Consider the following 18575-nt stretch of genomic DNA (forward strand, 5'->3'; position numbering starts at 1 on the left):
GAGTCAACATGGGCCAGCATCCCTGTGGAACGCTTTCAAGACCTTGTAGAGTCCATGCACCGACAAACTATATTAGGAAGGTGTTCCTAATGTTTTGTATACTCAGTGTATATTGCTTGTAGAAAGTCTGTTTTTGGACAGAAAAACTTCCTCGTCAGGATAACTGCTAGCTAAGGTGATGCTCAACTACGTTCTCATATATCAAGGAGTGGAGCGTTCCTCAGCTAGATAACTGCATGTGTTTGCTGGTATGTTGGCTGACCTGGCTTCCTCTTTTGAGGGGCATGTATCTTTCCAAACATGTGCTTTTCGGTGTGGATAAATGAAAACTCACCAATATAAATGGTTCAATACTTTAATTGCAATATGTTTTGGAAAAATATGTTGATAATATTGTTTTTATTACATTGTTGGGAGATAGACATGCATTCTACTTTATAAATTGTCAATTTGGTTGATATGAAGGTTTTTTTATTGATACAATAATATTACACATCAATACAGGGACATTCCTGTGAATACAATGAAAAAAATAAATATTAGAACATATTGTAGCCAGTCTGTCAGAGTTTCTAAATCCGGAGGCGCAATATCGCGAGACTTCTCGGGAACTCTTGCAAAACAATCAGGCCGGGGTTCAGGGTTTGTGAAGTCAATGAGAGGAAGTGAACAATTCCTCTTTAGATCTAAAGGCACAAACTAGATGATTCGAGCCAATGTCACAAGCAGTTGATGTTATGACTCCAACCTCATGAAAGTGATAAACTGACACGTTTTCATTTTTGCCAAAAACAAATGTATATCGAAGGAGTGCCTTTGAGTTGATGATGGCTTGCACATGCGCAGTTCGGTGCGAGACAACCGTTAGACCCAAGCTCGTTTCTACGCATGAGTTTAGCTAGCCAACGTCGCCATGAAATCGTCTACAAATGTGATCAGGAATTTTTATTTGAGAAGCCGTTTTACTCGTTTTAGCCCACTTTACTAGCTGCCTATCTTGGTACTGCTCGTAAAGTGGGCATGTGCATTTATTCTTCCAGCCCTACAGGTGGCAATGTGCGACGGAGGTCTACAATCTCAGCTATGTAATGAAATCCGGCTTCGCATTTTCCAGGTTTCCACTGAAGGGGATTCTTTATGGAAGTGAACACATAGGCAATTGATAAGTTGTGAAGGCACCGGGAAAGGAAACTGCCAGCCCGAAAGAAATTAGCTTTTACATTAAGGATATCCTCAGTTAATTTGCGTAAACGCTTCATTGTAGCTAAAGTGGTTGAGTTCGGGGTGTTCGCAACGCCAGGTGTTAGACCAGAATAAGTGTTGGTGGGTGGAAAATGCCATCTTTTTTATGGAGGTAGGAAGACATTGTGCTGATGCCTCTAACCATTCATTTTGAATTGCATTCACTTTAAACCCAAAGTAAAGCAATTATATTTAGCACAGCTAACTGCCAGTTGTCAGTGTGAGCGTGCCCATGTAAACAGCTGTCAGACTGCACTCGACGATATGTTTTGGCTAGTTAGCTAACTTGCCTTGAAATGTAGAGAATGTGTGTTGTGTATTGAAATGCCCAAATCATAGTCATTACAAGTTATCAAAGTTATGTATGTGTCTGTAAATAGTATTGTTTTCCTTGTCACAGATTGTAGACTAGTTACACTGAACAGGTTAGCTTAGGTCCATATGAATAAATGCAGAAAGAACCTAGCCATTGCTAAATGTATCTGACATGTTGTCGTGAATTGTTCATACGTTTCAGCTTTTAGTCCATCAGTGCTTGCTGTATTACTACAATTTGATGAATGTAGACAGAAAATAACATGTACAGTTTAGTCATTTATGGGTCCAGGCCAACATACTAGTCTCAAGTCCTATAAGTGTGTAAGGGATGCAATGTCACTGTTTGATGTTAAATAAGCCACCCGCTACAACTATACTAACCAAAAAATATAAATGCAACATAACAATTAACGGTTTTACTGAGTTCGTTCATAAGGAAATCAGTCAAATTAAATAAATTCATTAGGCCCTAATCTATGGATTTACAACTGGGCAGGGGCGCAGTTATGAGTGGGCCTGGGAACTCAGAATGAGTTTCCCCCCCCCAAAATTGATTTATTACAGACGGAAATACTCCTACATTTTATCAGCTGTTCGGGTGCTGGTCTCAGATGATCCTGCAGGTGAAGAAGCCAGATGTGGAGGGCTGGCGTGGGTACACAGGGTCTGCAGTTGGGCATACTGCCAAATTCTCTAAAACTTCATTTAAGGTGGCTTATAGTAGAGAAATCAACATTAAATGATCTGGCTCTGGTGGACATTCCTGCAGTCAGCATGCCAATTGCTCACTCCCTCAACTTGAGACATATATGGCGTTGTGTGACAAAGCTGCAAATGTTAGTGGCCTTTTATTGTCCCCAGCACAAGGTGCACCTGTGTAATGATCATGCTGTTTAATCAGCTTCTAGATATGCCACACCTGTCAGGTGGATGGATTATCTTGGCAAAGGAGAAAATGTTCACTAACAGGGATGTGAAAAAATTTGTGCACCAAATTTGAGAGAAATACGCTTTTTGTGCAAATTGGAAATTTATGGGATCTTTTATTTCAGGTCGTGAAACATGGAACCAACACTTTACATGTTGTGTTTATATTTTTTAAATTAAGAATACAATAGGTTTCCTACAACTTGGGCAACTTTTTCCATACCATCTTTATCATGGCAACATGCATAAGACCTAGTAAGCTTCAAAGGAAAACCTCAACCCAGCAGTTCTATTTTAGCTCTTGAACCAGCTATTTTTCCCTCCACATCTGAGAATCAATTATGCAATGTATATTTAGTAACAATGCATTCTTCTATCCTTTTTTGAAGTCATCTGATGTTATCTGAAGATAAGTCTTGTCCCATAAGTCTTTATTTATAGAAGGAAGGTGTCCCTTCAAGAAATTCCCCCACTGCATTTTTGAGCATCCTGGAACAAAGTGAATCACAGGTTCTTTAATGGCTAGATTTTTTCAGATTAATCTTTTTCAATCAATCCATTCCTAATCATTCCAACAATTAGGCCTAGGCTAACTGTTGCAGTGTACCTACAGTACAAGTCAAAAGTTTGGACACACCTACTCATTCCAGGGTTTTTCTTTATTTTTACTATTTTATACATTGTAAAAAAACTAGTGAAGACATCAAAACTATGAAATAACACATGGAATCATGTATTAACCAAAAAGGTGTTTAACAAATCAAAATATATATTTGAATTTCTTCAAAGTATCCACCCTTTGCTTTGATGTCAGCTTTGCACACTCTTGGCATTCTCTCAACCAGCTTCATGATGTAGTCACCTGGAATACATTTAAATTAACAGGTGTGCCTTATTAAAATTTAATTTGTGGAATTTCTTTCCTTAATGCGTTTGAGCCAATCAGTTGTGTTGTGAGAAGGTAGGGGAGTTATACAGAAGATAGCCCTATTTGGTAAAATACTAAGTCCATGTTATGGCAAGAACAGCTCAAATTAGCAAAGAGAAATAACAGTCCATCATTACTTTAAGACATGAAGGTCAAGAACTTTCTCAAGAAAGTTTCTTAAAGTGCAGTTGCAAAAACCATCAAGCATTATGATGAAACTGGCTCTCATGAGGACCATCAGCGAAAGACCCAGAGTTACCTCTGCTGCAGAGGATACGTTCATTATAGTTAACTGCACCTCAGATTGCAGCCCAAGTAAATGCTTCACAGAGTTCATGTAACAGACACATCTCAACATCAACTGTTCAGAGGAGACTGTGAATCCAGCCTCCATGATCAAATTGCTGCAAAGAAACCACTACTAAATGACACCAATAAGAAGAGACTTGTTTGGGCCAAGAAACACGAGCAATGGACATTAGACTGGTGGAAATCTGTCCTTTGGTCTGATGGTTCCCACTGTGAAGCATGGAGTAGGTGGTGTGAGGGTGCTTTGCTGGTGACGTTGTGATTTATTTAGAATTGAAGGCACACTTTTAACCAGCATGGCTACCACAGCATTCTGCAGCGATACACCATCCCATCTGGTTTGTGCTTAGTGGGGCTATCATTTGTTTTTCAACAGGACAATGACCCAAAACACACCTCCTGGCTGTGTACGGGCTATTTGATTAAGAAGGAGAGTGATGGTGCTGCATCAGATGACCTGGCCTCCACAATCACCCGGACTCAACCCAATTGAGATGGGTTGGGATGAGTTGGACCGCAGAGTGAAGGAGAAGCAGCCAACAAGTGCTCAGCATGTATGGGAATTCAAGACGGTTGGAAAAGCATTCCTCATGAAGCTGGTTGAGAGAATGCCAAGAGTGTGCAAAGCTGTCATCAAGGCAAAGGCAATATATTTTGATTTAACACTTTTGGTTACTACATGATTTCAAATGTGTTATTTCATAGTTTTGAAGTCTTCACTATTATTCTACAGCATAGAACATAGTAAAAATATAGAAAACCCTTGAATGAGTAGGTTTGTCCAAACGTTTGACTGGTACTGTAAAAGCAACACGGCCCTCTTTCCAATTGTGTAACTTTCAAAGATGACCCATGCGATAAGTAGATGGAATCCCAGCAACTGCGGCACAAAGCCTAAATGCGGAAATTTTTCTGTTTCGGATGCATTTTTCCAGCTGCGGCTGGAGTGTTGGTAGCAGTGCCATGTAATGAGCTGCTTGTTCAAAGCCCAGGTTGCACTGGGCGATGCTACAGTGGCGGCTTCTCCTGTTGCTGCTTCTGTGGCCTGACTGGCTGGTCTGGCCGGGGGTAGAGGCTCACACAAAGAGCCCCTGTTTGTGTGAGCCAGTCAGGCATGCAGGCAGAGGTAGGCAGGCCTCTGGGGTGAAGGAGGAGGTGGGGGCCCTCCCTCCCAGTGAAAGTGATCCACTACTGTGCCACAGCAGCCAGGGAGGGAGCACACCTTTCACACGGCCTGATTAGGTCATCCCCTCCCTCCCCAGATGGGTAACGGAGAGGAGAGCTATTGGTGTGTGCAGGTAAATTAGTGGCATCTGGAAAAGGATGCTAGTGTAAAGGATCAGTGTGAACATGACAGGTGGAAATAGGTTGTGTTACCTGGACTAATACGGGGCTGTTGTGTAGAAATGGATCATCTCTTCTCTTTACTCTGCTTTCAGGCCAATGGGTGTTATGTGTTAATTATGCTTTAAATTACACTGTCCCCCACCTTCCAATATGTCCCACCCAAGTCACATAATCTACTAAAGTCTAAAGTTGTAAATAAATACTAGAATCTAAGTTTTAGTATCTCATCAGAGAGGCGTCTGCAGTATTTCAATCCATCACTCTAAAACCATGTGGGGAAAAACATGCTTCTGAGAGTTTATTATAGTTAACCAGTCTATTACAGAACTTACCTGCCATGCCTCCGGTACTAATACTAGTACTTTTATCCTGTATGTGCTGAAGGCTTTGGCCTGGCCTGGTGCTGATCCTCCCGTCTACGCTGGCGGCTGACAAAGAGTCTTCGTTGCTACAGGACTGGCACGACGTGTGGTTGTTCCGCTTCTTCCTCAACGTGCTGGGCTACGCCACCATCATCATACCTGGCTACTTTCTCATTGGCTACTTCAAGAGGATCAACTACCTCGAAACAGGTGTGGATGTTCTACAGACTGGTGATAATGCACACTCTGCACGCATATACCTGGCTGGCACACACGCAGAATGATACGCACACAGTTTCGCTATGTTAACATGATCATTGTGTTTTGTTTTGATGAATCAGTGAATGGTTGATGTGTACTGGACCTTAAAATATCTTCCTGACCAGTGTTTTCCCCTCCCAGGTCGTGGCATTTGCTATCCTGTCATAAAGGCCTGTGTGTTTGGTAGTGAATCGAAGACTGGTCTCCTGGACGACGTGTCCATAGCTCCGAGAAATGACGCTGACTCGGGCTCGTCGGCCAGACAAGCCTTCAAGTTAGTCTTCTGCGCTGCGGGACTTCAGGTAAAGTAGTTAAAGGGGCTATATAAATAAAATGTATTACATTTTGATTGGGTAGATTTTCTAGTTGTAGCCCTTTGCACTCAATACTGTATATGGGTTGAACATTGCAGATTTGGGCACTGATAAGCACATAAATTGGAATGCAGTGGCTGTACAGTAACGTGAAATAAATGGTGAGATGTTGATGATTATAATAAATACTGCTTTGATCTCATACAAGCGAGTCCAAATGTGCACTTCACATTTCCATTTCATAAAACTCATGTCATATACTGTCAACGTTTATGATCACTATGTTTGATGAACAGTTAAAAGATGACATGGCAGCATACCCTGGGTTGTTCTGAACAGAATGAGCATATGTTTGTATATTATGAAGAATATTCACTGCGGAACATGCACCTGAATGCACGCATGACTAGGGCTGTTACTGTGACTGTATTACCACCAAACCGGCAGTCACAATTCAGGAAGGCAGTCAAATTCCACGTGACCGTTTAGTCACAGTAATTGGGCTTCTCCAAGCTCTGATGCTGCTGATGGTCATTAGTAGCCTACCAAACTTGATAACTGCCTGGTACTCAGCACTCTGGTGTCCCGAGTGGCGCAGCGGTCTAAGGCACTGCATCTCAGTGCAAGACGCGTCACTGCAGTCCCTGGTTAAGGCTGCATCACATCCGGCCGTGATTGGGAGTCCCATGGGGCGGCGCACAATTGGCCCAGCATCGTCCGGGTTTGGCCGAGGTAGACCGTCATTGTAAATAAGAATTTGTTCTTAACTGACTTGCCTAGTTAAATAAAGGTTAAATAATCACTGACATCAATGCAAATCAAACACTTCAAGAGAGCCCATGAGCTCATGTTGCACAACATTTCTATAGGCTATGCAATTGTGTGAGAACAAAGTTTTGATGGCCTCTATTAAGCTTTCTATAGGCTAGGCCTACTATATTTATTTCTCAACTTTCCTAATATTAAGCACATTGCTTCTCTTAACGACAGGAGTATAACCTACCAGGCTGGCATGGAAATGAACAACGGGAAAAGCATTCGCAATTTAAGTGCATAGGTGATATGTATTTTTTTGAAAATGATAATAGTCCATTCTAAAGCAAAACAAATTTCCCACATATATTATTTAGTATATGTAAAGACAAGATTTAATCAAGAATAGTCCGATGGCTGACAATATTAGCCTATCACTTGTGAATTATATATTATCACTTGTGAATGACGCCCAGGGTAAGACAATGCCTTTTTTTGTGTGACTTTTTCTAATCATAGTCGCACACCTCGTAGCCTAGCCCATTGACCTATATGTTTTGATAAGGTTTGTATCACAACTAAAGTGTACAAATAACTTCTTCAAATTAAGCACATTAATCCGTGATCACGTGATGGAGAGTCATGTGAGTGAGAGGTGCTCCGGAGCACGCAGCACTCAGGGAGTGAATTTTAATTATTATATTCAGCCTAAGGGCACAACGGCCACTGGCTGCAAAAGGCATAGATTTTTTTAGGGGGCATTACGGCCACACAAAGGGGATGCCGCCGGGAAATTCGAGGCATTATCAAGTGCTTGTCAAATTATGAATAAGAGACTGAGGAAGAGTGTACAGCCTGCACAAAAAAACAAAGCAGGGCTCATGCCTTTCATGCTACTTTTTTCAAATCATCATTAGTCATATCATGCAGCCTTACAATGTATTAAAAATCAAAACATGTAGGCCAACATTTGTAGAACATCTAAAGTTACATTAATAACTCTAAATTAACCCTATAGGAGTACCTACATTTGAAGTCGGAAGTTTACATACACCTTAGCCAAATACATTTAAACTCAGTTTTTCACAATTCCTGACATTTAATCCTCGTAAAAAATTCCCTGTTTTAGGTCAGTTAGGATCACCACTTTATTTTAAGAATGTGAAATGTCTGAATAATAGTAGAGAGAATGATTTATTTCAGTTTTATTTCTTTCATCACATTCCCAGTGGGTCAGAAGTTTACATACACTCAATTAGTATTTGGTAGCATTGCCTTTAAATTGTTGAACTTGGGTCAAACGTTTCGGGTAGCCTTCCACAAGCTTCCCACAATAAGTTGGGTGAATTTTGGCCCATTCCTCCTGACAGAGCTGGTGTAACTGGAGTCAGGTTTGTAAGGCCTCCTTCCTCACACACGCTTTTTCAGTTCTGCCCACAAATTTTATATGGGATTGAGGTCAGGGCTTTGTGATGGCCACTCCAATACCTTGACATTGTTGCCCTTAAGCCATTTTGCCACAACTTTGGAAGTATGCTTGGGGTCATTGTCCATTTGGAAGACTCATTTGCGACCAAGGTTTAACTTCCTGACTGATGTCTTGAGATGTTGCTTCAATATATCCACAAAATGTCCCTACCTCATGATGCCATCAATTTTGTGAAGTGCACCCCCACAACATGATGCTGCCACCCCCGTGCTTCACGGTTGGGATGGTGTTCTTTGGCTTGCAAGCCTCCCCCTTTTTCCTCCAAATATAACAATGGTCATTATGGCCAAACAGTTCTAATTTTGTTTCATCAGACCAGAAGACATTTCTCCAAAAAGTACGATCTTTGTCCCCATGTGCAGTTGCTAACCATATTCTGGATTTTTTTATGGCGGTTTTGGAGCAGTGGCTTCTTCCTTGCTGAGCGGCCTTTCAGGTTATGGTGATATAGGACTCGTTTTACTGTGGATATAGATACTTTTGTACCTGTTTCCTCCAGCATCTTCACAAGGTCCTTTGCTGTTGTTCTGGGATTGATTTGCATTTTTCGCACCAAAGTACGTTCATCTCTAGGAGATAAAACGCGTCTCCTTCCTGAACGGTAGTCCCATGGTGTTTATACTTGCGTACTATTGTTTGTACAGATGAACGTGGTACCTTCAGGCGTTTGGAAATTGCTCCCAAGGATGAACCAGACTTGTGGAAGTCTACAATTTTTTTTTTAAGGTCTTGGCTGATTTCTTTTGTTTTTTCCCATGATGTCAAGCAAAGAGGCACTGAATTTGAAGGTAGGCCAGGAAATACATCCACAGGTACACCTCCAATTGACTCAAATGATATCAATTAGCCTATCAGAAGCTTCTAAAGCCATGACATCATTTTCTGGAATTTTCCAAGCTGTTTAATTTAGTGTATGTAAACTTCTGACCCACTGTAATTGTGATACAGTGAATTATAGGTGAAATAATCTGTCTGTAAACATTTGTTTGGAAAATTACTTGTCATGCACAAAGTAGATGTCCTAACCGACTTGCCAAAGCTATAGTTTGTTAACTTCTTATTGCTGCAATCCCGTTAACGGGATGATATGACAACAGCCAGTGAGAGTGCAGGGCGCCAAATTCAAAACAACAGAAATCTCATAATTAAAATTCCTCAGACATACATTATACCATTTTAAAGATAATTTTGTTGTTAATCCCACCAAAGTGTCCGATTTCAAATATGCTTTTCAGCGAAAGCACCACAAACGATTATGTTAGGTCACCACCAAGCCACAGAATAAGCACAGCCATTTTTCCAGCCAAAGATAGCAGTCACAAAAAGCACAAATAGAGATAAAATGAATCACTAACCTTTGATGATCTTCATCAGATGACACTCATAGGACTTCATGTTACACAATACATGTATGTTTTGTTTGATAAAGTTAATATGTATATAAAAAAATTGGCGTTTACATTGGCGTGTTACGTTCACTAGTTCCAAAAACATCCAGTGATAGTGCATAGCCACAGAAATACTCATCATAAATGTAGATGATAATACAAGTTATACACATGGAATTATAGATATACCTCTCCTTAATGCAACCGCTGTGTCAGATTTCAAAAAAACTTTACGGAAAAAAGCTAACCATGCAATAATCTGAGACGGCGCTCAGAACTATAGTCAAATTAGCCGCCATGTTGGAGTCAACAGAAACCAGAAATGACATGATAAATATTCCCTTACCTTTGATGATCTTCATCAGAATGCACTCCCAGGAATCCCAGGTCCACAATAAATGCTTGATTTGTTCGATAATCTCCGTTATTTATGTCCAATTAGCTACTTTGGTTAGCGCGTTTGGTAAACAATTCCAAAGTCACGAAGCGCGTTCACTAAAACGTGACAAAATGTCCAAAAGTTCCGTAACAGTCAGTAGAAACATGTCAAACGATGTATTGAATCAATCTTTAGAATGTTAACATAAATTTTGAATAACGTTCCAACCGGAGAATTACATTGACTTCAGATGAGCGATGGAACGGAGCTCCCTCTCATGTGAACGCACATGGTCAAAGAATGGTCACCTCATGGCAGTGGTGACTCATTCCTGTCTCCTTCGGCCCCCCGTCACAGTAGAGTCATCAGACAAAGTTCTACAGACTGTTGACATCTAGTGGAAGCCGTAGGAAGTGAATACTCATTCATATCTCGCTGTGATTTCAATGGGATCTTGGTTGAAACTCGACCAGCCTCAGAATTTCCACTTCCTGTTTGGATTTTTTCTCAGGTTTTTGCCTGCCATATGAGTTCTGTTATACTCACAGACATAATTCAAACAGTTTTAGAAACTTCAGAGTGTTTTCTATCCAATACTAATAATAATATGCATATATTAGCAACTATGACTGAGGAGAAGGCCGTTTACTCTGGGCACCTCTGTGCACCTTTCATCCAAGCTACTCAATACTGTCCCTTCAGCCACAAGAGGTTAACAAGAAATTTGTGGAGTGGTTAAAAAACGAGTTTTAATGACTCCAACCTAAGTGTATGTAAACTTCCGACTTCAACTGTACTTGCATAATGATCTCCATGTCATTGTAGCAGTAAGGGAAAACACTGCATGAAACCTTCTTTACTCTTCAGTTAACACAGACACACACACTCCCTCCCTTCCTGTCTCCCTCTATCCCACAAACACACACACACTGCTTCCAACTTTTAAAACGTTAGTCTTTCAGTTTTAAATGATTTTTTAGTTTATCCTCTTGTGTTTCTTGTGAGGTAAATATTTCATTGTTTATTTGTTTTTTTCTGTGAGGCGCATTGTGTTGCATTCATGTCTGAAATGTGCTATATAAATAAAGCTTTATTTGATTAGGCACCTAACCAAATTTAAGGAGCACCAGAAAGAGAGATGTATTGATATAGTTTAGGCTTGCATTAGGCCTATATGAATCTTACCTTTGAAACACATCTCATGAGTAGCAGACCCTTTTCCTTTCTTCCTGTGTCAATCAAATTTGCCTAGACCTACCAGGTTACCAAGTTGTTCGCTAGCTAGGTAACATGACTGAACAGCGTTGTTTATCAAACCAATAATTAGCGAGAAGCAGGTGAGTGAGGGCACGTAGGGTACGTGGCTGGCTGGTTATAGCTGCCACACGTGATATGCGCATGAAAGTGAAGTAGATATTATGGGACCTGCGCATACAAGAGACTAGTGGCTGTTGCTTAAATGTAGCTGACTTTATAAACATTTTATTACAGGCGCCAGCAGGTTCTTTAGATTAGTAGGGCACGAAAATTTGGTTGTATCATATGAAACGATACTACGGTATTCTAAAATGTTGTTATTATGATGTTTTGGTACAGTACCGGTGTACCGTGCAACACTACTGTCCATATAGGCCATTTCCCACAAGTGTAAAAGGCTAAACAGCGATACCAAGATATTCACAATTATATCTCATGTACGTCATACAGTTTAGTCTCCTTATCTATGTTATCTTGTTTTCTCTCCAGACATCCTACCTGACATGGGGTGTCCTACAGGAGAGGGTGATGACACGCTCGTATGGGGCCTCCACCCCCGAGGAGGAGGGCGAGCGCTTCAAGGACTCCCAGTTCCTGGTGTTCATGAACCGCATCCTGGCGCTGACTGTGTCTGGCCTGTGGTGTCTCCTGTTCAAGCAGCCTCGCCACGGTGCGCCCATGTATAAATACTCGTTCGCCTCGCTCTCCAACGTCCTCAGCAGCTGGTGCCAGTACGAGGCCCTCAAGTACATCAGCTTCCCCACCCAGGTGCTGGCTAAGGCCTCTAAAGTGATCCCCGTCATGCTAATGGGTAAGATTGTGTCGCACAAGAGCTACGAGTACTGGGAGTACCTGACGGCGGCTCTGATCTCTCTGGGCGTCAGCATGTTCTTGTTGACGAGTACGACCGGTAAGCACCCGTCTACGGTCACAACGTTCAGCGGCGTGGTCATCTTGGTCGGCTACATCGTCTTCGACAGCTTCACGTCCAACTGGCAGGACAACCTGTTCAAGTGCAAGATGTCGTCGGTACAGATGATGTTCGGCGTCAACCTCTTCTCCTGCCTCTTCACCGTTGGCTCGCTGCTGGAACAGGGCGCCTTCTTCGACTCGCTGGCCTTCATGACGCGACATTCGGAGTTTGCATTCCATGCCGTGCTGTTGTCGGTGTGCTCAGCATGCGGCCAGCTCTTCATCTTCTACACCATCGCACAGTTCGGCGCCGCCATCTTCACCATCATCATGACCCTTCGGCAGGCCATCGCCATCCTGCTCTCCTGTTTCCTGTATGGCCACGCCGTCACAATGGTGGGGGGCTTCGGCATGGCCGTGGTCTTCCTCGCCCTCTTCCTGCGCGTCTACGCCCGCATCCGCATGAAGGCAGGACGCAGGGCGCCGCAGCCACAGGTGCAGAAGGTCTAGGAGGAGGAGTCTGAGGAGGGAACTGGAAAAACAAAAACTAAAGCCACGTTTCCGTTGTTTTTTTTTTCTGTCTCTGTGTGTCCCGTTTGACTTTTTGTGTTCATTTAATGGGTTTCTACTTTGTATAGGAAAGGTACAGAAAGGGATTCTAGTGTCTTTTTAAAGGTGTTTGACTTGACACGCACCGAGCCGTCGTCACACAGGTCAATTAGTCTCGAAAACCCAACCCTAGGCAACACAGTGACTAGGGTGGTTTCAATGATGGACTCTTGTCATAGAGGAACTATGTTACTGCCTAAGTCACTACTTTATCTGCTTGAATAAAATGCAAAATGATCAGGAAGGTTATTTTTAATGAGTGAATTATGCAAGTGGATAGTTTGCATCAACTACCTTAACTAAAACCACTGCAAAGTTATTGCCTACAAAATCACGGCGTTCTGTCATATCTGCTTCTTGATTTGTTGGGAGAGTCCCCAGAATGTATATTTTACCCTTATCGACGTAGGCAGTGATGTAGTTTCTCTGCCAAAAGAGTCGGTCATTAAATTCAGACCTTAGTCACTGTTGCCTAGGGTCAGGTTTCAAGGATACAGGTCAATGGGAGTGATTCGGCTGGACCAATCAGCAGTCGCCCGTTTAAGTGTCTATGACCCCGAAATTACACAGCAATCGTCGCCTGTATGTTTTGTCTGTCAAACCCAGCTCAAACACATTTCACATTGGCATGTGAAATGTAAACAAGTAATAAAATGGCTATTGATTTCAGCCTTTGCGATATGCTTCTGGAGCTGCAGTCAAAGAACAAAAATCTGATGTTTGCGGTGTAGTTTTGGGGTAATCACTAGTACATGAGCTGTATACCGCAAGCCTTCAGCTATGGGTAATGTAATATTGTGAATGGCACCATATTAAGCTTATAAGGCCTCTATGAAAAGAGGACATGAGATACTATGGTGAGCAGGCCCCAAGTAAGGTCCCATTTTGGATAATCTCTGTGTAGATACTGCATCAATTTTGTTTAAAACTAATAATTGCATTGTTGTACATTTTGGACATGGCATGAGAGAAATGCTTAATCATTACCAGTTCATGATCAGGTAATGCTGCTTGAGAATATTTTATTTGTTTCATATAAAGAAGCAGGTATGGTAGAGGTCTCACTTTTGGCATTATTCTGACTTGAGATCTATGTGCTTAACTAAAAAAAATTAGAAGTCTACCATTGAGATCAAGGAAGGATTTACACGAATGTCCAGGTTGTGTCAGATGGATCTTAAGCCCTTTCAGATCATACGAAAAGCATAGTTCATACATCTTTAGTTGACTGATGTTGTTCCTCATGGCTTACCATAGTGTATGATGAGGAAAGTTACGGAGTGACCCGACAGAAAATGTTTTACTATTTCCCTAACAACATCACACGAATAAATGCACAGCTTACCAGCAGACCATCAAAAAGAACTTTGCAGAAGTTACTATGTTCTATTTTATATGGAGTGAGAGGGGAGGGAGAGAGAGATTTCAAGCAGCATTCAAGATGCCCATCTTATTTTTGAATAGGACGCACTTACGTTAGGTCAGGTAAAAGACAATTAACTGTCAAATGCCAGCAAGAGTTGCAACCAGGCGGAATGACTCGAACTTCAGCTCTTGGATCAAACAGCCTGCACAATTATTTGTTCTCTTGTTTTGTTGGTGTAGGATTCAACTAGGCAAACCATATTATTGAAGTATTTGATTTGGATAAATGCCATACATTTTCATACTGAATGTTAGTTTAAGTATGGTGGCATTCATTTAGTGGCCTGGCTGACCCAGACAACGTGGAGGATTTCCAGGCAATTCATTTAGCCCTACGTGTACAGCTTTACAATCAAACCAAATACTTAAATTATTTGTTACACTAACAGGTCATACAGTACCAGTCAAAAGTTTGGACACACCTACTCATTCCAGGGTTTTTCTACATTGTAGAATATTAGTCAAGACATCAAAACTATGAAATAAAATATATTGAATCATGTAGTAACCAAAAAAGTGTTAAATCAAAATATATTTCATATTTGAGATTCTTCAAAGTAGCCACCCTTTGCCTTGATGACAGCTTTGCACACTCTTGACATTCTCTCAAGGTTTGATGTTTTCGCTATTATTCTACAATGTAGAAAATAGTAAAAATAAGGAAACCCTTGAATGAGTAGGTGTGTACAAACTTTTGACTGGTACTGTAGACCAGTTGTTCTGGTATTATTAAATTGCAAATGTGAATTTGTATTCAAACAAGCCATAAAGTCAATAATCACCCATAGAGACAACTAAAAGATTTGACAAACTGCATTCACCTTTTATAAAGTTGTACATTCAAATTTACAGCACTCGTAACTTTGGTTCAGCCCATCTGCTTTTGCTGTAACACTTGAGATAAATGAATGACTCACAGCAATATGTCAGCAATGTCCTATGTATAGGCTTTACACATGTCTTATAGGCTATACAGTGCCTTGCAAAAGTATCCAGACCCCCTTGATTATATCACATTTTGTTACAAAGTGGGATGAAAATGGATTTAATTGTAATTTTGTCAACAATATGCACAAAATACTCTGTCAAAGTGGATTTCTTTTAATTAATAAAAAATATCCGAAATATAGTCTTTGCATAAGTATTCAGCCCTTAAATTAGTTAAGGAGTAAAATTTAGCTTATCAAATCACATAAAAAGTTACATGGACTTACTGTGTGAAATAATATGGATTGACATTATTTTAAATGACTAACCCTTCCTTTGTCCCCCTTACATACAGTGTATTCGGAAAGGATTCAGACCCCTTGACTCCACATTTTGCTACGTTACAGCCTCAATCTAAAATGGATTAAATAGATTTTTGTTCTTCGTCAATCTACACACAATACCCCATAATGACAAAGCAAAAACAGGTTTAGAATTTTTGGGAAATTTATTACAAACAAAAAAACATTTTACATAAGTATTTAGACCCTTTACTCAGTACTTTGTTGAAGCACCTTTGGCAGCGATAACAGCTTAGTCTTCTTGGGTATAGTCTTGTACTCTACAAGCTTGGCACACCTGTATTTGGGGATTTTCTCACATTCTACTCTGCAGATCCTCTCAAGCTCTGTCAGGTTGGATGCACAGCTATTTCCAGGTCTCCAGAGATGTTCAGAGACTTGTCACAAAACCACTCCCAGTTGTCGTATCTGTGTGCTTAGGGTTGTTGTTCTGTTGGAAGGGGAACCTGCGCCCCAGTCTGAGGTCCTGAGTGCTCTGGAGCAGGTTTTCATCAAGGATCTCTCTGTACATTACTCCGTTCCTTTCCCTCAATCCTGACTAGTCTACCAGTCCCTGCCGCTGAAAAACATCCCCACAGCGTAATGCTGCCACCACCATGCTTCACCGTAGGGATGGTGCCAGGTTTCCTCCAGACGTGACGCTTGGCATTCAGGCCAAAGTGTTAATTCTGGCTTTCATCAGACCAGAGAATCTTGTTTCCAAACTTCTTCCATTTAAAGAATAATGGAGGCCACTGTGTTCTTGGGGACCTTCAATGCTGCAGAAATGTTTTGGGAGCCTTCCCTAGATCTGTGCCTCGCCACAATCTTGGCTCGGTGCTCTACGGACAATTCCTTCGACCGCATGGCTTGGTTTTTGCTCTGACATGCACTGTCAACTGTGTGACCTTATATGCAGGTGTGTGGCCTTTCCAAACCATGTCCAATCAATTGAATTTACCACAGGTGGACTCTAATGAAGTTGTAGAAACATCTCAAGGATGATTCATGGAAACAGGACGCACCTGAGCTCCATTTTGAGTCTCATAGCAAAGGGTCTGAATACTTATGTAAATTAGGTATTTCTGTAGTTTTTTTTATACATTTGCTAAAATGTCAAAAAACCTGTTCACTTTTTCACTTTGTTGTATTGTGTGTAGATTGATGAGGAGAAATAGAAATGTAATACATTTTACAATAAGGCTGTAAGGTAACAAAATGTGGAAAAGGGTAAGGGGTCTGAATACTTTCCGAATGCTCTGTACATCTGTGAGGTCCCTCAGTCAAGTATTGCATTTCAATCACAGATTCAACTACAAAGACCAGGGAGCTTTTCGAAGGCCTCTTAAAAAGGGCAGTGGTTGGTAGATGGGCAACAATAACAAGTCAGACATTGAATATCTTTTAGCATGGTCTAGTTAATAATGATGCAGTGCATTGTGTATTAAACCACCCAGACACTTCAAAGATAGTCGTCCTTCTGAACTGAGCTGCAGGACCGGAATTAAACTGCTCAGGGATGTCACCATGAGGCCATTTGGTTATTTTAAAACGGTTACAGAGTACAATGGCTGTGATGGGAGAGAACTGAGGACGGATCAACAACATTATAGTGACTCTACAATAATGACCTAAATGACAGTGAGAAGAACACAAATATACAAAATAAAACTATTCCAAAACATGTGTCTTGTATGCAACAAGGCACTAAAGTAATACTGCAAAAAAACATGGCAAAGGAATACACTTTTTGGGCCTAAATTCTAATCCCTATGTTTGGGGCAAATACAACACATCACTGAGTAACTGCCTCCTTATTTTCAAGCCTGGTGGAAATACTATGGCAAGACTTGAAAATTTCTGTCCAGCCTTGATCCCCAACATCTTGACAGAGCTTGAAGAATTTTGAAAAGATTAATAGGCAAAATATTGCACAATTCAGGTGTGCCTTAAGCCGTGTTCACATTGGCAGTTTGAAGTGACTCAATCATATTTATTTCCATATCCGATTTTAATCTTTTTCCTGCAGTCTGAACAGCCAAAAAGCACATGGAATCGGCAATTTCAAGTCACATTTCAAACCACCTTCGTAGGTAGTTTGAAGTCCGATACAAATCTGATTCTTGGCCATGTCTGTACAGTCCAATCTGATTTATTTACCCTCAAGTGGTTTTTAGACTGTTATTCGGCTTATCTTGTTGCTTGCTACTCTGTTGACAGTTTGACAAGCACATGTGGTAGCTAACTAGCTTGGTAATTGTTTACAAACAAATTAGTGAATGTGCTAGAAAGCTAAATAGCTACGTTGCTAGCTAGTTGACTGCTGTGGCTAGCTAAAAAAGTGTAGCCTTCAGCTGTCTGAACCTACACATCTGACTTGGTCACTTGTAACTTGCTGTTTGGACAGTCAGTACAGTAGTCCAAAACTGATTTGAGCATTAAGGCCTACAGTGTGAACAAGGCTTTAGACTTACACAAGCAGACTCACAGCTGTAATTGCTGCCAAAGGTGTTTCTAACATGTATGGACTCAGGGAACTGAATACTTATGCAACAACTATATGTTTTAAAATGTTTATTAATAAAAAATATATGATATTTTTCTTCCGCTTTGACATAGTATTTTGTGTAGATTGTTGACAAAAAATGACAATTCAATCAATTAGAATACTTTGTAACACAATAAAATGTGAAGAAATCCAAGAGGTCTGAATACCATTGCAAGGCACTGTACATTCTTTTGATGTTCTGTTTGCATTAGCTTGACACTTTTGTTTCAATGTCAGTTGGTGTTTTAATCTAACGTAGCACCTGTAAAATAAATGTGTGAGTGGGGTCGGAAGAAACCGGAAGTATTTGGTTTTCAGGCTTTGGCTCTTCTCTACTTTTCCCCTGAAAACAGGATGCTTCTGGTTTCTGACGACAAGGCTAAGGGTGGTGATGTTTGAATGGATGGTTAGCCCCAGCTCTATCAGCCTTAGATAAGGACTACAGTTAAACAACTGTACTGTACTACTGGCAAAGCAAATGTCATAGCATGGGTCGTGGGACGTGGCATATTCATGATAGGTCAATGGTTTTCACATAG

General features: G+C 41.0%; 1 protein-coding gene across 1 annotated transcript; it reads left to right on the plus strand.

Annotated features, from left to right (window-relative positions):
- Positions 1-929: 929 nt before the first annotated feature.
- On the plus strand, positions 930-13850 carry LOC120019581 (adenosine 3'-phospho 5'-phosphosulfate transporter 1-like). The gene is made up of 4 exons (XM_038962889.1): positions 930-1354; positions 5456-5643; positions 5836-5996; positions 11764-13850. The coding sequence occupies exons 1-4, from the start codon at positions 1335-1337 to the stop codon at positions 12694-12696; spliced, it is 1302 nt and encodes a 433-aa protein (XP_038818817.1). The 5' UTR covers positions 930-1334; the 3' UTR covers positions 12697-13850.
- Positions 13851-18575: the final 4725 nt, after the last annotated feature.

The sequence above is a fragment of the Salvelinus namaycush genome, chromosome 24 (genome assembly GCF_016432855.1).
Source record: "Salvelinus namaycush isolate Seneca chromosome 24, SaNama_1.0, whole genome shotgun sequence".
Lineage (NCBI taxonomy): Eukaryota > Metazoa > Chordata > Actinopteri > Salmoniformes > Salmonidae > Salvelinus > Salvelinus namaycush.